General features: G+C 51.5%; 2 protein-coding genes across 9 annotated transcripts in view; one reads left to right on the forward strand and one right to left on the reverse strand.

The window, feature by feature from the left end:
* Nucleotides 1–8,524: 8,524 nt before the first annotated feature.
* Nucleotides 8,525–14,831, forward strand: DYNC2I2 (dynein 2 intermediate chain 2). The gene is given in 10 exon segments (XM_081339626.1): nt 8,525–8,697; nt 10,176–10,436; nt 11,256–11,365; nt 11,617–11,774; nt 11,888–11,997; nt 12,074–12,241; nt 13,120–13,352; nt 14,012–14,169; nt 14,506–14,521; nt 14,523–14,831. Coding segments are annotated over 10 exon segments (1,503 nt in total). The 5' UTR covers nt 8,525–8,619; the 3' UTR covers nt 14,734–14,831.
* Nucleotides 14,832–14,980: 149 nt separating this feature from the next.
* The window catches only part of SPTAN1 (spectrin alpha, non-erythrocytic 1), a 67,302-nt gene continuing 60,502 nt past the window's right edge, over nt 14,981–21,780 (reverse strand). For all 8 annotated transcript variants that reach the window (XM_081339586.1, XM_081339584.1, XM_081339588.1 and 5 more), the window contains 6 exons: nt 20,124–20,178; nt 19,084–19,280; nt 18,669–18,722; nt 18,035–18,181; nt 16,601–16,748; nt 14,981–15,351 (listed from right to left, as the gene is read on the reverse strand). In XM_081339586.1, the coding sequence (XP_081195712.1) occupies nt 15,226–15,351; nt 16,601–16,748; nt 18,035–18,181; nt 18,669–18,722; nt 19,084–19,280; nt 20,124–20,178 (727 nt within the window). In that variant the 3' untranslated portion in view covers nt 14,981–15,225. The remainder of the gene's footprint in view (nt 15,352–16,600; nt 16,749–18,034; nt 18,182–18,668; nt 18,723–19,083; nt 19,281–20,123; nt 20,179–21,780) is intronic.

Consider the following 21,780-nt stretch of genomic DNA (forward strand, 5'->3'; position numbering starts at 1 on the left):
AGCCGAGGACTGCCTGTATCTCCTATCCCCCTTGGGGAGGGGGGTCTGCAGACTTAAAAGTCCCCTTTAAGACTTGGGGACCCCAACTCCCATCTGGCTAGGGAATCCTGGGAATCGGAGTCCCCAAGTCTTTAAAGTGGCCAATTTTGCAGAGAGCCCTGCCTTTGGGGGACTGGAGGCGGTGGAGCTCAGTAGCGTCTGAAAGTCTGTTTGTTTCGCCCACAAGTTACACAATCTTTTTTGTCGCTTTGTTTGGAAGAAAGTTCACACACACACACACACACACACACACAAACGATTTTTTTCTCAGGGAAAAGAAAAAGCTGGCCGCTGGCACGGAAGTGCCTGACTCTTAGAAAGAATGGAATGGAATGGAATGGAATGGAATGGAGAATAGAATAGAATAGAATAGAATAGAATAGAATAGAATAGAATAGAATAGAATAGAATAGAATAGAATAGAATAGAATAGAATAGAATAGAATAGAATATAGAATGGGATAGAATAGAATAGAAATAGAAATAGAATAGAAATAGAATAGAATAGAATATCGAATGGAATGGAATGGAATAGAATAAGGAATAGAATAGAATAGAATAGAATAGAATAGAATAGAATAGAATAGAAATAGAATAGAATAGAATAGAATAGAATATCGAATGGAATGGAAAGGAATAGAATAAGGAATAGAATAGAATAGAATAGAATAGAATAGAATAGAATAGAATAGAATAGAATAGAATAGAATAGAATAGAATAGAATAGAATAGAAATAGAAATAGAAATAGAAATAGAAATAGAAATAGAACAGAATAGAAGATGGAATGGATATGGAATAGAATGGAATGGAATAGAATAGAATCTGGAAGGGACCTTGGAGGTCTTCTAGTCCAGCCCCCTGCTCAAGCAGGAGAACGAGCTCAGACAAGGGACTGATGAGGATCAAGGGACTGATCTGAGACTGGCCCTTCATCAGAGAGAAATCTAGGCCGGTCCTGGTTAGAAGCTGGTGCAAATTGACATTTTTATGGATTTTTCTCATGCAAAAGAAAGGATTTCCCCCCCCCACCCCACCCTTAATGCTTTTGCCTGCCAGATGCTGGCTTGGAGGGGGGGCTCTGTCCAGATGCTGCAGGGGTCACCCCCAAACGGCAGCTGGGAGGCTGGAGAGAAGAGCTTTGCGCTGTTTTAATTCTTTTCCTCCCCTTTTGCTGACTTTGTATTCCACATCCTCCGCGCCTCTGCCCACGGGGACTAGAAACTTGGAAACAGCCCTAGCGGATTCCTTTGCAGGCCAAGCTTCAGCGAGAGGCAAATATTTTCGTTTTTTTAAAGTTTCTCCTCTCGTCGGTGGGGGTGGGGGCAGCCAGCTTTGGCAAAACAGCACTACTAATCCGTGGGGGTGGGGTGGGGGTGTTTTGAGAATGAATTTTGTTCAATTAAAAATAAATAAAACACATAAGGGACTTTTCTCTTTCAGGGTCAGCCAACAAGAACTGCCTGGTTTGTTTTTGTTTTCCTTTCTTTCTTTCCACCCCCCCCCCCAAAATCAGGAAGTGACATTTTAGCCTTGGAAAATGTGGGTAAATGAGATTTTGATAAGGGGAGGCGGCAAGGAGAAAGTTGGAAAAAACACCACACACACACACACACACCTTCTTTGCCATTGTGGGGAAATGAGGCAATTTGCATTCCCTGGAGCTCAGGGAGTCCCAGGAGGCTCAGCGAGCACCTGCTGAGGACGATGGGACCTGGAGTTACACTGTGCAGAGCCTGGCGGGGAGGGGTAGAGTGGGGGGGGAGGAAAAGAGGAAGACAAACTGAGGAAGGCTATTTTGGAGACACCAAGAACCCGGGGGGGAGGGGGGGAGAGAGAAAATATTCCTCGCCCTACGACACGGCCTCTGCTCACGAGGACTAGAAACTTGGAAAGGCCCTTCGCAAATTTCTCCGCAAGCTTTAAGAGCCAGTTGCTCCTTTTCATCCTGACTCTTGTTTTCTGCTGGGGGGTGGGGTGGGGTGGCGGTTTCTCTCCCCCTCCCCAGTCTGGCGAGGGCGATGCCCCCCCATCCCCAACACCGCCAAGGACCTCGGAAGAAAGAGCCTGAGTATCTGGCTTCGGATGAGGTCATTCCTTCCGCGAAGACAAACTCGCTTTTGACACGCACACACACCCGGCCGTTGCCCACAACCGGGGGTGGGTGGGGGGGTACCCTAGAGAAGTTGGCAACCTTTGGCCCTACGGCCCCATGTTTCACAGCAGCCCTTTGTTCTCTCCGGCCCAGATGGGTGCCACGGGGTGGGAGACGGACCCTTGGCAAGCTCCTTCCAGCGAGGCACAGCCGCCCTTTCGGAGGGCACCCCCCCAGCCCCGACGGCCTCCAGTGCTCGCTCTCAAAGGATGCTGGTCTCCTTCCTGCCCAGAAAAGAGGGGCTGGTGGGGCAAGCAGCCCCCCCCTGCCTCCAAGGGCCGAGGGCTTGGGCACCCGTCGGGCCAAGACAGCCTTAAGGGATCTCCGAGGCCACAGCTTTGGCAACTTTCCTTGGGGCTCCTTCGGCGCTGGGCGGTGGCATCTCGCCAGGGTCAAGGCGGGCATGGAGAAGACAAAGCGAGAGCCTTGGGAACAGCGAGGTCAGCCCTGCAGGGCTGCCCAGCCAAGGGGTGGGATGAGTCTCTGCCCCACCCCGGGGCAGAAGCTCCGTCAATCGGCATCTTTGTTCTCCTGGCAAAGCTCTGAGCGTGGAGGAGCATATCTGGCGGAGGGCACCGCTCGGATTTTCCTCCAGCACCGCGCCAGCCTCCCCGCCTCGGTGGACGGGTCACCTGAAGTCAAACTCGGCTTGCTGTTCCTGCCCTGGATGCTCGTTTGCCATCAAAGGCAGCCTGGGAAGGGACAGGAAAGCCATTTTGTGCAAAAGTAAATAAATAAATGAATCAACACACCCAAACGTTTCAAACATACGCAAACAAACCGCACATTGATGATGTTACATCTGCAATCTGCCGGCCTCCCTCTTCCACCCGAGCAGAGGCTGGAAGCGATGAGGGGTGAAAGACAACCCCCCACCCACATTCCAGAGGGGGTTCTCAGCCCCTCTGCGCAGCCCCTGCATTAGCACAACACCTTCAATCCTGGTTTATCCAAGACCCACCGCCACCGGATTCACGCAACCCGGAAGCCAAGAGAAGACAGCTAGATCAGGGTGGGGTGGCCGCAAGCCACGATTCAGGACCCAGGTTACAGGTAATCTTCCAGTTACAAGAGCTCGCTTAGTGACAGTTCGAGGTGACAAAGTGACCGAGGACCGTGTTTCCCATTGACGACCGTCGCAGCATCCCGTGATCCAAATCCAAAGATTTGGCGACTGACTCATCTTTACGACGGTGTCGCTGTCCTGGTATCACGTGATCCACTTATGCAACCTTCTGACAAGCAAACTCAACGGGGGGGGGCAAGACGCCAGAGATTCGTTAACAACGGGGTTACTAATTTAACAATCTCGGCTTAATAACCTTGGCAAGGACAAGTCGTAAGATGCGGCAAAATTCGCTCAGCCAATCTCTCGCTCGGCCACAAAAATCTTTGGTGTTACCTGGGTACTTCGAAGGCTAGGTATTTTTCCAGAAGCCACTAGCCTACCACAATTCTAAAATCAGGTTTGGGAAGCTGGTCGATGGTTTTATATCCAGGCTGAGACGGACCCAACTTGTGCTTGCATTTTTCTGCAGCCGTTAGGGAAAAGCAGATGCTAAATGGAGCTTTTTATCCTTCTATCGTCTGGAGGGGAATCTGTGCAACAAAAGCTGCAGACACGGATTAGGTAAAGGTAAAGGTTCCCCCGCACATGCGTGCTAGTCGTTTCCGATTCTAGGGGCCGGTGCTCATCTCTGTTTCCAAGCCGAAGAGCCAGCGCTTGTCCGAGGACGTCTCCGTGGTCATGTGGCCGGCATGACTAGACGCCAAAGGCGCACGGAACGCTGTTCCCTTCCCACCGGAGTGGTCCCTATTTTTCTACTTGCATTTTTACGTGCTTTCGAACTGCTAGGTTGGCAGAAGCTGGGACGAGTAACAGGCGCTCACTCTGTTACGCGGCACTCGGGATTCGACCTGCCAAACTGCCGACCTTCTGATCGACAAGCTCAGCGTCGACAAGCTCAGCGTCCTAACCCACTGAGCCACCGCGTCCCTTAGACATGGATTACTGCAGCCCAAAAGGAAGAAGCGATGGGTGGGAGTGGAGGGAAATAGCCTAGAAACAAAAAAAAAATATTGAAGAGACGTTTCTGCTCTTTTGTGTTCCCCCCCCCCAGAAGCCAACCCATTCCTTGAGGTCCAGCCCCACGGTCTAATTTTGTGCTGTTGTTTATTGGAGCTCTGCACTGTTTATGCTGGGTGCTCTTTCATCCTGAAATCTGCTGAACTAATGTTGACACCGGTCCATCTCTCTCTCTCTCTTTTTGTTTGTTGGGTTGTTGTTTTTTTTTCTTCCCCCCTCCCAACCACAGGTTGACAAGCTGCAATTGTCAACCCCGGAGCCACAAAAGGCCAGCGGAGACGAGAGGGAAGGGGGGAAGGGAGGAAGACAAACATCTGTGGACAAACAGCGGTTTGAATCCCAGCCTGATCTGGGCCCACGGATGGACACTGGGGACAGGAGGAGACTCTTGAGGGCAAGTCAATCTGGGAAAAACCGAGGACGACTTTTTGGTTCAGATTTTTCCCAGGAGAGAATAAAAAAATAGAGAGAGAGAGAGAGAGAGAGAGAGAGAGAGAGAGAGAGAGAGAGAGAGAGAAGAGAGAGCGCTGGTGATAGATTCCCCCAGCCTTCATCTTTCCAACCTCTGAGTCTCAAAGTGTATCTTTTTTCCCACGGTCCGAAACTCAACACCTCTCCCCACTTGAGTTCAGAGGAGAATTAAAATGGAAATTCTTTTAACTTTCAAACGCGTCGGGTCCACCGGAGCAGAGAAATCCACACACAAAGCCACGGGTCAGGGGTTTTTTGGACTTCATTTTCAGAGGATAAAACCAGCCAGAAGACACAAAGTCCATTTTCTGGAGGTCCGTGGCTTTTGGTCTTCTGCAACGCAACAGGCTTCTCTTGGAGAGGTTGGGTGGAGGAAAAAAAAAAGCCCAAGGGGCTACGTGTTACGTACATGTAACGGTGTGCTCTCTGTTTCGGTGGCGTGGGCTGACCTCATCCCCACCGATGGCATACGTGCCTCAGTTTCTCTGGGAGAAACCTGCAATTCCGCGGGCAATTCCCCAGCATCTATTTCCAGCTTCTGGTGACAAAACCGTTATTTATGGAATAAATAAAACTATTTCTCTAGAGGAATTTGTCCTTCCCTGCCAGGGAACGGCCTCAATTATGGCGGGGAAAGAAACAGAAATTTATTCCTACCAAAAACTGATTATTTTGGGGGTGGTGGTGGACTCAAGGACTTATCCCTTATAGTCCTTAGACATTGTTCCTTGCTGCTTCAACGTCCCATCCACTACTATTACAATTTAGGCTTATCTCAGCTCTTCTGAACTTAGAAACGCTTGCGTTGGAGGGAAAAAACACAAAAAGTTTTTATTTTATTTTAACATTGAAACACACCTTCTGCAGCATAATTACATCGGCTGGTTGGGAGGCTCAAAGTAAATTCTCTTGGGGAAGAGCTACAAAAGAGTGTTCTGGCCATTTGGCAAAAGCACAAAACCCGCAATTTGTTTTGTTCTCCTTTCTAAGGCCACAGCGCTTTGTCACCTGGGGGCCCAGTGAGAAATGTTACTAGTCCCTTACTCTCCAGTGAGGCGGGGGTGGGGGGGAAACAGTCAAGATGCATCAGCCCTGGAGCGTCTCCAACCTGGGGGAAGAATCCAGAGAAAGAAACATTTTGGGAAATATTAAAAAGGCAGAAGATATTTCCCCAAAGGATTTTAAAGGCAGAAACCAACCTCCCCTGCTCCAGTTTCTCTGCCCCAAACAGAAACCAGGTCTGGAGAAATGCAGATGTGTGATAATCGAAATAGATTCTGCCTTTTTAATATTTCCCCAAATATTTCTTTCTCTGGATTCTTCCCGCAAACCCTAACCCTTACCTAGTTTGGTAACCCAGTGTTCAAGAACTATAGTAAAATAAGCTTGGAGAACAAAGCACCGCCAAAATCTAAAAAAAAACCCGGGGGCTACAAATATTCCTTATTATTTCCCCCTCCCCGCTTTCCTCCAACTCACGCAGGGCAGAGGAAAATCGAGGTGCCCCAGGGACCGGTGGCAAATGTCCCAAGATGGAAGAAGAGGGCAACCAAATGGGTTGACGCTTCCTTTGCTGGCGCTGGACCAAAGAAAGCCTGGTGGCCTTTTGTCCAAAATGCAAACAGAATTTTCCTGCCAATTTCCCTCGGCCAGGTTTGCAAACCGGTCTTCTCTCTCCACGCCCGGCTGCATTCAATCACTCCCGTGTTATCAACTCTCTTGATTTAAAGTCCGGCGGTGGCTTAAGAAGAGACATTTCACCAAAGCAGAAATTATCCATGGAGGCAACGATGCGGTCCACGAGGGGGAACGTTTAATCCTGCTACAAAGATCTGTAGAAGAATGTTTCCCCCCCTCCACCCCCGAACACTATAAAAACCACAACGCTTGATTTACTAACAAACGTAAAACCCTCGATCAACGTCATTAGGGAACGTAGAACAGTTAGCTTGCAGGATCATCGCTTCCCGGTAAAGAAACTTCCTTATTTTTCCTTCCTTTTCCCACATAAACAAAAGAGGGCCCTCAAACGCCCCTTCCTTTCAGAAAGTGAACCATTTTGGGGGGGGCTCTCCAGGAACAAACCGACAAATCTACCCTCAGGGCTGGTTCGGATTGTCTCCGGTTGGTTATCCCAATCTTCTTCTCGGTCTTCAAAACAGACTCCTTGGGCATAGCGAGCGGGCCTTCTGGAGGAGCAAACATCTCGAGAACTTTTGAGGACCAGCTCTTTCCGTTGTACCTGTAATATTTCAAGGGTTTCCCGGAGGACATCTTTATCGGGGTAATAATGAAAACAATTCGAATGAAGGTAGAGTTTCTCTCCCGCCAGGCCTTCCTCCTTGTAGGACCTCAACGTCTTGAAATCTTCGTAGACTTCCTTTATGGCCTCCTCCAACTTCAGGAGGTCGAAGTGGGCATTTTGGTCTTGGACACTTGCCCAAAGCACTGTGGCCTGAATGCTCTTCTTCCTGGACCAGCTTTCTCTGACTTCTGTAAGCTGCACCCGTCCGTTTCGGCTCAACCATCTTCCGCACACTTCCACGTTTCCAACTTCTCCAGGAATTTCTCCCAAGTTTTCAGGGAATGGGTGGAAATTAGCCATCCTGGCTGTGCCTGGTGGAAGGAGAAATGGGGTGGTTGGGAACAGGAGGGTCATTCTGCACCCACCAGACAGTGTGTGTGCCCCCAATGATTTTATTCATTAACAATCGCAGTTGTAGGGCTGCCCAACTTTGAGTGAGTCCGAAGTGTGTGTGGAAGGTTCTGCCAAAGGCCAAAAGCAACCCGTTTTTAAGAAGGAGGTAAGGACAAACCAGGATAAAAATGAGAGCCACTGAAAACGCCTAGCCTGCTTTCCCAAGCTTGCACACTGCCTTGCACCCTTAACTGTCCAAATGACGGTCGGTGCGTGACCAGCAATGGAGATCCAGGTTTGCATTAGCCAGCTTTTGCAGGAAGCGTGCTAAATTCGCGATCTGACCCGGTTAAGAGCGTCGTCTGAACAGCACAGAAAGCCAACAAGGGCTGCAAAAGCCAAGCCTGGCGTGGAAGGAATTTGCAAAGCGCTTTAGCTGCAAGAGGCGCCCGAAAGACGTGGCGTGACTGCCATCTAGTGGCGGCAAGCAGCTTCGCAGCCAAGGAAGAGAAAATTGATCACAATGACTGCTAACCAGGTTGAAACCATGATTAGAGATAACGAAGGGGGCAGAAATCAGGAGGGGAGAAGCGGGAGGGGGGCGGGTATCAAGAAAAGAAAATTCAAGCCACCGCAGAGGAGAGAGTCGAAATGAGGGATGGGCGGGGGGGGGGAACGGTTTGTAAGCACATTGTTGCTTTTCAACCCAAATCTGGGTTTTTCCACCACTGTTTCTAAGTTTTGTGTTTTTTTTTTGCTTTAAAACCTAACTTCTTTCATGTATTGCATTCAGTAGGTAAACATAATTTGGTTTAAAACTGGCTTATGGTGCTTTTGTTCTTAGGGGGTTTGGGGTGCAATCTGGGTTTATTTGCGCGCGACAGGTCGATTTCTTCGGACACCCTGCGGCCCACCTTGCTCTCCTCGTCCCGTAGCACGTTGGACTGGGTGGATTTGGCAAACCACGGCTTGGCAAAATTAACCTTGGTTTCTCCAGCAGCCCTAAGCTGCTTTCAAGGTCTGCAAGTTGGAGGAGAGGCAGAGAAGGCGCGCCGCGTCGCCAGAGGGCGCTGCTGAGTTCGCGCGCTGGCCGCGCTCGCGGATGACGACATCGAGCGGCGCCTCAGCGCGGGAGAGGTGTGGGGTGGGAGGGGTGCGAGCCCGTTGCCGCGGCAACCGCGGCCTGCAGTGCCGGGGAGCCTGCCGGGGCCCGTTTTTTGCCCCCGCCGGGATGTTCGGGGACGCGGCGAGCGGCGTCCTGGACGTGGAGTCGGTGTGGAGGAGGGACCAGGGGGCCCGATGCGAGGAGGTGGGGGCGCCGCTCTGCCCTGCGGGGCGCGGGACTACAGGTCCCATCCTCCCCGGCCACCCCCCCGTGGGGGGCGCTGCTCCGACCCTTCCCCGGCTCGGCCCCGCCCTCCGGTTCCCTGTTTTTTTTTGGGGGGGGGGAAAGACTACAAATCCCATAGTGCGCAGCGGTGCAGAGCAGGAGTGGGGCGACCTCCCTTTGGCACGGCAGCCTTTTGCACCGCTCTTGCCTTGGCTGTGGATAATGGGCTGTGGTGCCATGCCAGCACAGGGAAGGGAGGGATGCCGGGCAGTGGGTCTTATATTGAGGATACTGGCGATCCTCAGTTGGGGCTGTGAATGATGGGTTCCAATTTGGAAACGGTCGTCCTCATTGGGGGCTGTGCATGATGGGTTTATTTAAAATGGTCGTCTTAACGTAGGGGCTGTGGATGATGGGGCTTCTATTTGGAAACGGTCCTCATTGGGTGCTGTGCATGATGGGGTTATTTAAAATGGTCGTCTTACGTAGGGGCTGTGGATGATGGGGCTTCTATTTGGAAACGGTCATCCTCATTGGGTGCTGTGGATGATGGGGTTATTTAAAATGGTCGTCTTATGTAGGGGCTGTGGATGATGGGGCTTCTATTTGGAAACGGTCATCCTCATTGGGTGCTGTGGATGGGGTTATTTAAAATGGTCGTCTTACGTAGGGGCTGTGGATGATGGGGCTTCTATTTGGAAACGGTCATCCTCATTGGGGGCTGTGGATGATGGGGTTATTTAAAATGGTCGTCTTACGTAGGGGCTGTGGATGATGGGGCTTCTATTTGGAAACGGTCATCCTCATTGGGTGCTGTGGATGGGGTTATTTAAAATGGTCGTCTTACGTAGGGGCTGTGGATGATGGGGCTTCTATTTGGAAACAGTCATCCTCATTGGGGGCTGTGGATGATGGGGTTATTTAAAATGGTCGTCTTACGTAGGGGCTGTGGATGATGGGGCTTCTATTTGGAAACGGTCATCCTCATTGGGGGCTGTGGATGATGGGGTTATTTAAAATGGTCGTCTTATGTAGGGGCTGTGGATGATGGGGCTTCTATTTGGAAACAGTCGTCCTCATTGGGTGCTGTGGATGATGGGGTTATTTAAAATGGTTGTCTTAACGTAGGGGCTGTGGTTGATGGGGCTTCTATTTGGAAACGGTCATCCTCATTGGGGGCTGTGGATGATGGGGTTCCTATTTGAAATTGGTCATCTTCCGAAGGGGCTGTGGATGATGGGGCTTCTATTTAGAAACGGCCAGCCTCACTGGGGGCTGTGGATGATGGGGGCTCCTATTGGGGAACAGCCGTTCTTTCTAGAGCTGTGGATGATGGGACGTTCATTTGGAACGGCCAGCCTCATTGGGGGGGGTGGTCGTCCGTGATGGGGCTTCTATTTGGGGCGGCCCTCCTCGCTGGGGGCCGTGGACGATGGGCCTTGCATTCCTTCCCGCAGAAGAGCACCCAGACCGTCCCCGTCCGCACGGCCGAACGGCGGGTCCAGACCCGCCACTGCCACAAGGTGGGCGTCCAGGCGGACCCCGAGGCCAGTCCGGCCCAGACCTTGCCCCTCCCGCCGCCGCCCCCGGTAGACTACACCGGCCTGCGGGCCTTCCTGCAGCGGGTGGAGGAGCCGGTCATCCGTGAGCTGGACAAGAACTGGAAGAGCCACGCCTTCGACGGCTTCCAGGTCAACTGGACGGACACCAACGAGACGGTAATGGCCCCTCCAGGACCACCTGCCGGGGGCTTTGGGGGGGATCCCCTCCATCCGGGGATTCCCTTCGCCTTCTGCAAAGGGTCGGGGAGGGATCGGGCAGGATCTGCTCCCCGGGCCAAGGGGCCAAAGTCTTTTCAAGCCCGGAGAAACGAGATATAGGACGTCCTTGACTTAGAACAGCTCACTTAGTGACCGAAGTTACGACGGTCCTGAAAAAAGGGACCTAGGACCAATTTTCACACTTACGACTCTGGCAGCATCCCCAGGGTCACGTGATATACATTCGGATGCTTGGCAACTGATTCACACTTATGACAGTCACAGTCTCCCGGGAGGGAGTGGGTGGGAGTCATGCGATCCCCTTTTGCTACCTTCTGGCAAGCAAAGTCAATTGGGAAGCTGAATTCACTTAACAACCACGTGACTAACTTAACAACCGTAGTGATTCACTTAACAAATGTGGCGAGAGAAGTCCTGAAAGGGGGCAAAACTCACTTCACAAATGTCTCACTTTAGCAACATAAAATCCTGGGCTCGGTTGTGGCCGTAAGTCGAGGACCCTCTGTAATGTCCAGAAGTGGCTCAGCAGACCCTCCCCTGCTTCATCTGAGCATGGGAGGCGGGGGGGAGGGGGGGGTGGCGGCAGAAGCTCCAACACAACCAGACTTGTGAGGTTGCCATTATTGCCGTCCATCTCGGCCTTCCGGTGGGACAGATGTCCTGGCCTGGTCCATCTCGTCACGACTGACCAAGGCTTAATCTGTGGGGGCTCCTCCTCTGCCAGGCCCCCTCATCCCCCCCTCTTCTCCCTTGCAGGTGTCTTGTGCGCACAGCTTGTCGTACCCTGAAGCCCAGGAGCGCAACCTGCAAGTGACCGGGGTCTCCTGGAACGCCACGGGCTCCGTCCTCGCCTGCTCCTACGGCAGGTGAGCCGAAAGAGACGGCAGTCGCTGATTCGTATCTATGTCCCAGTTGTCTCTCTAACGCCTGTCTCCTTCATTTTCTTTCTCTTTTTTTTCTTTTTTTTCTTCTTTTTTTCTTCTTCCTTTATTTTTCTTTCTTTCCTATTTTTTCTCTCCCCTCCCTCCCTCCCACCCTTTCTCTCTTTTTCTTTCTCTTTTTTTTCTTCCTTACCTCCCTCCCTTCCTTCCTTCCACTTCTCCCTCTTTCTCCCCAGACTGGATGACGGAGACTGGAGCGCTGAGAAATCTTTCCTCTGCACCTGGAATCTCGACCGCCGAGCGCTGAATCCCCACCGCCCGGACCTCGTGGTGGAGACCACCAGCGCCGTCCTTTGCCTGGCTTTCCACCCCCAGCAGCCTTCGCTTGTCGCTGGCAAGTGCTTCTTGAGAGAGCTCCCCTTGGGCCCGGACAGGAAGCGGACCAGGGTTGACCGGGGCGCCAGATTCCTCCAACGTCCTGCCAGCTTCTCAATTCTACCCCCTCAGGAGGCCTGTTCAGCGGAGAAGTCCTGATTTGGGACACCAGCAGGCAGGAAGACCCCCTGGTCTGGAGGACGGGCATGACCGACGATACTCACACCGACCCCGTGTATCAGGTAAGGGGTGGGGCAGGGCTGCGGTCCAGCTCCCTCGTGACTTCCTGAGCTTTCCGATTGCTCCTCTGGGCCTCAGGTCAGCTGGCACCGGGACCCCCGTCAGCCGCGCACCTTCCGCGTCCTGAGCCTCTCCACCGACGGCAAGATCCTCGTGTGGCAGGAGGAGAGAGATGGCCTCCTCCGCCCCGCCGGCGGTTTTGCTTTCGTCCAGCAGCAGATTCCCAGGACCACCAAGCTCAAGAAGGTAGGTGGGGAGGATCCTGGCGGAGAAAACCTCCACAGCCTTGGACCGCCCACCGAAAAAAGCACCTGACGTCACCGGCAAAGCGTTGGGACACGTTGGCGGTCCTAGGCGAGGCCTGCTGGTCCCTTGGATTTGAGAGGATACGTGTCCGAGGCCGCTTTTCACGCGGATCGGAGTCTTACAGGGAGGGTTGGGTTATTTTAAGCTGATCCTAAGATCGTAGTTATCATCTTTTATTATCTTTTTAAGCCCTTCTGCTCATCTTTGCAGAGACGTATCAGTACGTCGGAACGGCCAAATTCTTATGGCAGCCGAGCATGGGAGGACCTTGTGAGGTGAACTCACGAGGACGATGGATCGTTAAGGTGCTTCCAAGTAAAAGCATCACGCAGAGATGCAATCATATTAGCTTTATTCAATGATAGATCAAAGAGAAAGAAATACTTGGCATGAAAGCATTCATGCCTGCATGTGAGAGAGAAACAAAATAAAAGCAAGCTAGCATTACATAACTAAAACAGAAGAAGAACTAGGAGCTAGGAGTAGAATCTTAAGAAACTAGAACTAGAAGAAGCAGCAGCCCCTTGTGCAGAGGTATTTATGGGGGGTCTTGGTCCCTCCCTGACCATAAAACTCTCTCGCCAATGGGGCTGTCGGGGTCTGAGACCCTTGGCTCATCAGTGGAAGCAAAGAAGCCTCTGCCTCCATCTGATGACCCTTTTGGGAAACTGCCAATGGCTGGCACAAAACATCTAACAGACCGGGCAGGGCCCAATCCCCCTCGACTTTCCTGGAGTCTTAAATTTTCAGTGTTGTGTTTTGGCTGCAATGATGCACAGACTTTTTTGTCTCCCCCCTCTGCTCCCCCCCCCGCCCAGCATTCTCGAGGAGACACAGTGGTGGGAGTCACGTCCCTCTCCTTCTCCCACTTTGAGCCCAGCGTCTTCGTCAGCGGCACGGAGGGCGGCGGTTTGATGAAGTGCTCGACGGCGGTGGACACAGCCGCCCTCCTGCGGAAGGCCAGCTCGGTCCCTCTCAGGGCCCCTGCCCAGTTCAGCTTCTCCTCCCACGGAGGACCCATCTACAGCGTCAGCTGCTCACCTTTCCACAGGTAAGGCCCTCCCGAAACCTCCCGGATTTTCAAGAACCAACACAATCGGCAACCTTGGGTGCGTTTCTGGCTCTGCCATCTCGGTATGGTGGTTTGCAAGCTGGGGATTATAATTTACCGTGTTGTGGTACTCCAGGCAAACGTGGTTTAAAGCAGCAGGTAGCCCTGTTTGGGGTTTTTCTGAAAGGGAAAAATTAAAACCTGCTTCTCCAGGTGTCTTCTTGAGCGAAGGGGAAGGATACGTGTATCTGAAGAGTAACAAGGAGAGCCTGGATTTGAAGCATAGCTAGATTCCTCTAGATTCGAGACCATTTGGTCTGTGGTTCTGGGCCATAAAAAATCTTGTCCGTGTCGTTTTAGTTCTTTTAATGCGCAATGGTGACTAGAGAGACCGTCTTACGAATTATGGGCGCTTGCAGAATAGGGGGGATTCCAGGCAAGGGGTAAATTGAGTCGGCTGCAAATTAGAATTAGAATCAGAGAGTTGGAAGGGACCCTGTAGGTCATCTAGCCCAACCCCCTCTTTCAAGCAGGAGACCCTCCACCATTTCTGACAGAGGGCAACCCAGTCTCTTCTTGAAAGCTTCCGGTGATGAAGCTCCCACAACTCCTCGGATTTTGGATTTGCTAACCTAAAGCTGCTTCCCCCCCCCCCCAAGGAATCTGTTTCTGAGCGGAGGGACCGATGGACACGTTCATTTACACTCCATGCTGCAAGCTCACCCGCTGCTTTCTCTCCAGTTGTCCAAGAAATACATCTTCAGCGTCAGGTGGTCCCTTGTCCGGCCCCTGGTTTTCGCAGCTGCTTCCGGGGAAGGTACTTTTGCTTTAGCTAGCTGTGGGGAGGGGAGGGGGCTGGACGGGGTTTTATTTGAGCCTGCCGCTCGGCTCGCCTCATCCAGGTGGGGGTAGCGAGTTTGGTGCTTAACTCGCCGTTTTTCTTACTCGCCGTAAGATCCCGACAGTCCTGCTTTTTAGCGAATCGATTTACTTAAAATTTCATTCTCGTGCGAAACTGCCGCGATTTTAAATTTTGGTGCCGGCTCTGAATAATCGAAGGAGGGAAAAGCAAGACTTTTGGGGGAAGAGCCTGTAAAAGGGTGGTGTTGTGAAACCCATCACTCTTTTTTTATCTTTTGGGCTCGTTTCCCAGGGGAAGTGCAGCTTTTAGAGCTCGCAAAAGCCCTCGGTTTCCATCCAGCAGACGTCCAGCCAGGGCCCCGTCTACTGCTTGGAGTTCAACCCTCGGCAGGCTCAGCTCCTCGCCGCCGGAGACGGCAACGGGACGGTGAAGGTCTGGCAGCTGAGTTCGGATTTCACCGAAGAGGGCCCGCGGGAGATGAGCCATCTCGATCAGCTAGCGAACGAGGTCACCGATTAGCGCACACACGCACACCCTCCAGCAACGGCGTGTCTCGGTGTACAGATGCTTAAAAGGCAGTCCTTTGTTCACGCAACTATTTTCACACGAGGGCAGCACAGCGCGTAAGGGAGGGGGTCGCAAATAAATCCCAAGTAAAAGCACATCTCCGAGTGGCGTTCTTTTTTTAAAGTGAGGGGACTTGGTCGATGGGAGAATTCTCCGTGCGCCAGAGGTGTGAAACAAACCCTCGCGGGGGGGTGGGGTGTTCAATTGGGACTAGCAACTTTTATTGAAGCACACACCGCGACGTACATTTGTTTGTTTCCTTCTACTAAGCGAAGCGTGTTTTTTTTTTAAAGGTTACACAGGGGATTATTTTCGAGCACGAGAGGGGAGACATGCAGAAAGCGAAGAGGCCGAAGACGCAAGCGCATTCTCGGGATCCCGGAGGGAAGGAAGAAAAGCTCGGGGCAGGGAGGAGGAGGGAGGGAGGCAGGTGAGCGCCGGGGATCAATTCACGAAGAGGGAGCGCGTGAATTCGATGTAGTCGTAGGCGGAGGGAAGTTCTCGGCCTTTGCTATCCATGTAGGGCTTCATGTGCGAGATGCAGTAATCCGCCTGTTCCCGGGTCAGATTCTGAAAGGCGACAAAGGGTCGGAGGGTCAGAAAGTCAAAAGGGGAGAGAGTTTGAATTCAGACAACCCAACTATCGGCATACGTGAGACTGACTGGGGTCGACTGCAGGGGTGACAGCGAAATATAATTCTATCGTATTTCATCTATCTACATCTTAAATTACTCTGCACCTTGATATGGCCCAAGGGCTAATCAATACAGGGATTAAAAAGACATTCCCAATTTCTGCCCGCCTGGGTAGAAAACGTCAAGCCTCCCTTAAAGCAGGACGAAGGAACGTTAAGCGCCGAAACGCTCCTGTCCTGGAGCTGACAGTATCAGAAAGGGTTTCACCCACTCAGCGACGTGTTCCTCATGTCTTACTCGGGTTTTTCTCTCATCATTTCTGGGGTGGGCCTCTTGCCCCCACCGCTCTACCAAATTATCTGCGTTACGTGGGGCTTCTTAGCAAATTAAAATGACGTTGAGGGGGCAGAAAGCGCGTCCATTCCTGGAGCAAGGGCGGTCACGACAATTGGAGGGTGCATACAGGCAGTCCTCTACTTAGGACGAACGAGCCCCAAATGTTCTGATGTTAAGCCGAGACCTTTGTTAAGCGAGCTTCGGCCCGTTTTTACGACCTTCCTCGCCACCGTTGTTCAAACGGAATCACCGCAGTGGATAAAAGCTAGTAACCCGGCGGCGAAGCGAATCCGGCGTCCCCATTTGGCTTCGCTTGTCAGGCGGTCGCAAAAGGGACACGGCAATGGTCGTAAGTACGAACCAGTTGCCCGGCGTCTGAATTTTGATCACGTGACCAGGGGGATGCTTCGAAAGTAACTCTGAAAAAGGGCCGCACGTCGCTTTTTTCAGTGCTGTTTCAACTTTATACAGCCACTAAATGAAGTGTTGTAAGCAGAGGACTACCTTAAAAAAGGTAAAGGTAAAGGTTCCCCCGCACACCCGTGCTAGTCGTTTCCGACTCTAGGGGCCGGTGCTCATCTCCGTTTCAAAGCCGAAGAGCCAGCGCTTGTCCGAGGACGTCTCCGTGGTCATGTGGCCGGCATGACTAGACGCCAAAGGCGCACGGAACGCTGTTCCCTTCCCACCGGAGCGGTCCCTATTTTTCTACTTGCATTTTTACGTGCTTTCGAACTGCTAGGTTGGCAGAAGCTGGGACGCGTAACAGGCGCTCACTCTGTCACACGGCGCTCGGGACTACCGTAGTCGGTTCTAAATCCTCCCCCTACAAAAAAACAGCTTCCCTTACTTGGTAAAGTTCTTCCTTCGTCACGTAGGGCTTGCCCTCCGAGCTGAGGGCGCGGAAAGCGCTCTCTATCTCCTCGCTGGATTTCACGTTCTCCGTCTCCCTGCTGATCATAAAGGCCATGTACTCTTGCAAGGAGACGTGTCCATCCCTGGCGGAAGGAGAAAGGAAAAGACAAAAAAAAAAAAAAGAGCGTTGGGAGATGACCAGAGTGGGAATTCTGGGAGTTGAAGTCCAACCACCTTACAGTTCCCGTGTTGAGAAGTCCGGTCGTACGATGTGGGAGACAAAAGTATAGCCCCCTCCTCATGTAATCAGATGAGACCAAAGCAAAGGGGAGGTGGGCCCCACGGTAGTGATTTAAACCAAAGCTGTGACTTGAACTCTATAACGTTTCACAATAGGAATGTATTGTTTGCGATCTGTGCGGAGCTTTGTGCCATATGAAATTGCAAAGTAGGCCGTGTTGGGTACATTTAGAATGTAAGGACTGGAATAGAAATAGGGAGCTGAAAGTAGCCGATGGATGCGGGTTCCAATGTAGACGGGTATATGTGGAAAGTTATGTTCAGAAGGTCAGCAAAAAGTCAGCAGAAGTCAGGAAAAAATCAGCAGACCTGTTCTGTACCAGCCTACTACCAGCCCTGCAGATAAGGCAGGGACAACCCCTTTTACAAGAAGGCAAGAGGCTGGAACTAAGCCTGCCAAATTTATGGACACAAAAGCAAACAGAGCAAAAACAAGACACGAACCATGAAACAGGAGCTATTCAAACAGTTGCCTTCAGCAAACCAGCCCTCCCACACATTCCCCTTTTAAACAGTTCAGGGCGTGGCCTCTCTCTGCCTCCTTCCGAGGTGCCCCATTGCCTTCCTCTGTTTACTCCTGCGTCGGGCGTCCTTGAACAGGGCCAGCTGTGGGTCATCTTCATCCACGCTGTCAGGCTCACACAGCTGGGTCTGCGTCGTAACCAGGTGGGAGGGGCCTGGCTGAGGGCTCTCATCAGCAAGCTCTCCAACACCCTCAGCAACCTCCCCAACATCCCCCTCCTCCTCCTCTGAATCGTCCGACCCAACTGCCAAACCCACATGCTGACCCTGAATCACAACAGGACCATCTGACTACAGTCTGAGAACGAGAAAGGGTATATATAAAGGGTTGGGACTGGACCTGACTGATTTGCAATTGGCCTATAGCTGTCCTATTGGAGTTTGCTATGCCATATGGTCCTCATTGCCATGGGTTATTAATGGAAGTGATGTCGTGTCGTTATGTTTGCTGGGTTCCAAAGTCATTAGCAAAATAAACCTCTGAATCTTAAAAAGTAAGAAATTATTGTTTTGTGTTGCTGCCTCTCGTCTTTTCCATGGGGTTTTTCCACGACATAGGAGCTTTGGGGGTGGGGAAAAAAAAAGACACAAAGGGCGTCCTTCTTACCGGTTGGGATCGACCGTGTCAAGTATAGCCTCGAATTCCGGGTCCGGTTCTCCCTCCTCCACCATGGGCAGATCGTAACCCAGAGAGCGCAGGCAGGACTTAAATTCTTGGTGGTTCAGACGGCCTGATTTATCCTTGTCAAAATGCCTAGAGTGAAGGAAAAGCCGCTTTTTTTTGCTTTTATGGGCTAAACTTTTTCTCCAGATAGGACAGAGGCCCCCAACCTTTTGGGCACCAGGGACTGGTTCCGCAGAGAGGTTTTCCCGCAGACTGGAGGGCACGCAGTTTTATGCGCTACCTGCATCCCATGGATGGGGCTTTTGCTTTTGTTTGCACAGCCTGGTTGCTGGCATGCCCGGTGCCGGTCCACGGACCAGGGTTTGGGGGGTGGGTGTCCCCAAGATAGGCTATGAAGGGATCTCCAAACATTGCTTCGATACACAGAAAGATGCCGGGATTTGGATAGGCTCCCCCTACCTAATCAGATTGCAGCCAGCTAACAGCCGCTGCCTCTCCCGGACGTAAACCTGGCTCAGGTTTTAAAAACAGGCGTTAAGGGTTTGGCACCCAGGAGAAGGTGTGCAGGCCAGGACCACCACCACCCACCCCCCCTAAAAATCGCTGCAAAACTCACTTAAACATCATGCTGAATTCCTTCAGAGCTTCCTCGGTGACCCCAGTGGTGTTTCTAGAAAAGAGAGAAATGCGTTCACCCTCAGAACATCTGGATGGGGCGGAATCTCCTCGTTCCCAAAGCGGGGAGGGGGTTTCTGCCTCTTCGGCTTAAATCCGTTGCACCAATAAGGTGGTTTGGGAACCATTTTTCATTTGGCTGGAGGAAAATAAACCTCTTTAGGGGGGGGGGGGAAATACGCTTTGCAGGTTTAAGTCTCGTTTGGTCAACCACCTGGAATTTGGGTTACACCCTTTAAAAGAACTGTCGGGAACTCTCCGTCCCCCAGCAAAGTCAGGAAGCTGACTCACTTCCCAACCAACCATTTCCTGCAATGCTAAACCCCCATTCCAGGCTGGGCGGGTGCCCCCCCCACCTGGCCTGTATCTGCTGCTCCAGGTTGTGCTGCATTCTCATGCCGAGCTGATCCAGCTGGTCCCACTGTTGTGCCAGCCCCACCGTGCTATGCTCGGTGTACTTGTTGTCCAAAATCAGCGCCTCCTCCATGGCGGCTCCCAGGTCTTCGATTTTCTTCAGCTGGCTCCTCATGGCTCGGATCTCCTGGTGTTTGCGCTGAAAGGGAAGGAGGAGAACCGTGCACAAGCTTGCCCGCGCACACACACAAACACACACACACACACATGACACCCCCTCCCCCAATAGCTGCAGGCCACTTGGTTTAATTGCCAAAGATTAACCTGAACTTAAAAGCCTACGACCTATTTGTTTAGTGACCATTCAAGGTTACAACGGCACCGGAAAAAAGCAACTTATGACCGTTTTCCCCTGCTTAACGACCGTGGCGGCATCCCCACTGTCAAGTGATCGAAATTCAGACCCTTGGCAACTGGCTCCTATTTAGGACGGCTTGCGGCATTCCGGGTTCACGTGATCCCCCTTCTGGGACCATCGTTAAGCAAAGCCAATGGGGGGAAGCCGGATTCCCTTCACAGCCGTGTTCCTAGCTTAACAGCGGCAGTGATTCACTTAACGACGGTGGCAAGGTCGTAAAAAATGGGGCAAAATGCACTTAACGACCGTCGTGTTTAACAACAGTTGTTTTGGGCTGAGTGGTGATCGAGGGGTCTTCACACTTGGCCCTTTTATGCCTTGCGGACTTCAACTCCCAGAATTCCTCAGCCAGCATGCCTGGCTGAGGAATTCTAGGAGTTGAAGTCCGCAAGTCATAAAAGGGCCAAGTCTGAAGACCCCTGCTCTAGACAACGCCTGCTCTTTGGTTAGCTTTCCCCCCCACCCCACCCCCCAAGGCAGAGCAAATGTTCTGGGATTCCTTGAATGTCTCGGAAGGAAATTGGGAAAGAAATTCCAGGTTATCTGCTCCGTTCCTCTTGCTTGAAATGATCCCAGCGTTGATAGGAATCTTCTCTGTGTGTTTGGTTCCATCAAAATACACACCTTGGTGGCTTCCAGCTGAGACTCCAGAGTGCCAGATTCTTCCACCATGCAGGACCTGAAGAAAGATTTGGCATCAGAGAGAGGGTCTTCAGCCAGTCCAAGAAATGGGGCTCGTAATTAACACTCTTCCCTCTATTACGGGGGTGGGGTGGGTAGTGTTTCCATTTAGTTTAATTAAGGCACTGATCGACCGAGAAGCAGTGTGGTACAATGGCTGCAGGTGCCAGCCTAGAGAATGTGACTTCTAGTCTTGCTTTTTGGCACGAAACCGACTCCTAGCAGATCTGGATTGTTTAGAAAATGATTTTTAAAAAACAAGAAGAAAACCCACACGGAATGAAGCCAAGCAAACACGCACGCATGCATGCCCGCACGCACGCACACGCCACCCTCTAGGGTGTTTTTCACAGGGGAAAATGTAGATGCTTACAGACCAGCTCTTGCAACATTTATTAATGTAAACAAATTCACGTATTGTCCATCTGAATGTTTAAGTGTCTCTGGGTGGTTTAACAAATAAAAAAAAATATAAAATCCAGTTAATGTCTTTCATCTTGATATCAAGTCTCAATGAGGGTAGAGTGAAGACCCCTAGCAGAAGCTGTGTCTGATTACTGTGTATGCGTACCCCTGCAGATAAATGCACCACACAATCTAGACTGTGCACGCGTATGCCTGCAGGTAAATGCACCAATCTAGATTGTGCACGCATATGCCTGCAGGTAAATGCCACACACAATCCAGATTGTGCACGCGTACCCCTGCAGATAAATGCACCACAATCCAGATTGTGCACGTGTACCCCTGCAGATAAATGCACCACAATCCAGATTGTGCACGTGTACCCCTGCAGATAAATGCACCACACAATCTAGATTGTGCACGTGTATGCCTGCAGATAAATGCACCACACAATCCAGATTGTTTTCGCGTACCCCTGCAGGTAAATGTACCACACAATCCAGATTGTGCACGCGTACCCCTGCAGATAAATGCACCACAATCCAGATTGTGCACGCGTACCCCTGCAGATAAATGCACCACGCAATCCAGATTGTGCACGTGTATGCCTGCAGATAAATGCACCACACAATCCAGATTGTGCACGCGTACCCCTGCAGGTAAATGCCACACACAATCCAGATTGTGCACGTGTATCCCTGCAGATAAATGCACCACACAATCTAGATTGTGCATGCGTACCCCTGCAGATAAATGCACCACACAATCCAGATTGTGCACGGGTATCCCTGCAGATAAATGCACCACAATTTAGAACATCTGATCTTGCAATAACCAATTTCTCTTTTCTAATGGGTTTCCCGAGGACTGCTTTCTCTGTGAATAAAAGGTTGAGGTTGGAGCAGGCTATCTCATCCAATACAGGAAAGAGCCTTTTCAGAACCAAATTCTGGTCTGGACCTTTGGGCAATTGGGACCCCTGAGGTCCCTTCCAGCCCTCGGACTCTATGGTTAATTTCAAGCCCCATTTCACGAAGCAAGTTAAGGGCAGCGGAAAAACAGCGACACGTTCATGCAACTTCTAAAGCGCCGGTTTCTTGATGGTCCTGAGGGGGAAAGTGGGGGGGGGGGAGGATGTCTCCCTGCAAAGCGTCCTCAGCCATCAGATCGAAGCCTGACACAAACACACACACAC

This window comes from Vipera berus (assembly GCF_964194415.1).
Source record: "Vipera berus genome assembly, chromosome: 15".
Classification (NCBI taxonomy): Eukaryota; Metazoa; Chordata; class Lepidosauria; order Squamata; family Viperidae; genus Vipera; species Vipera berus.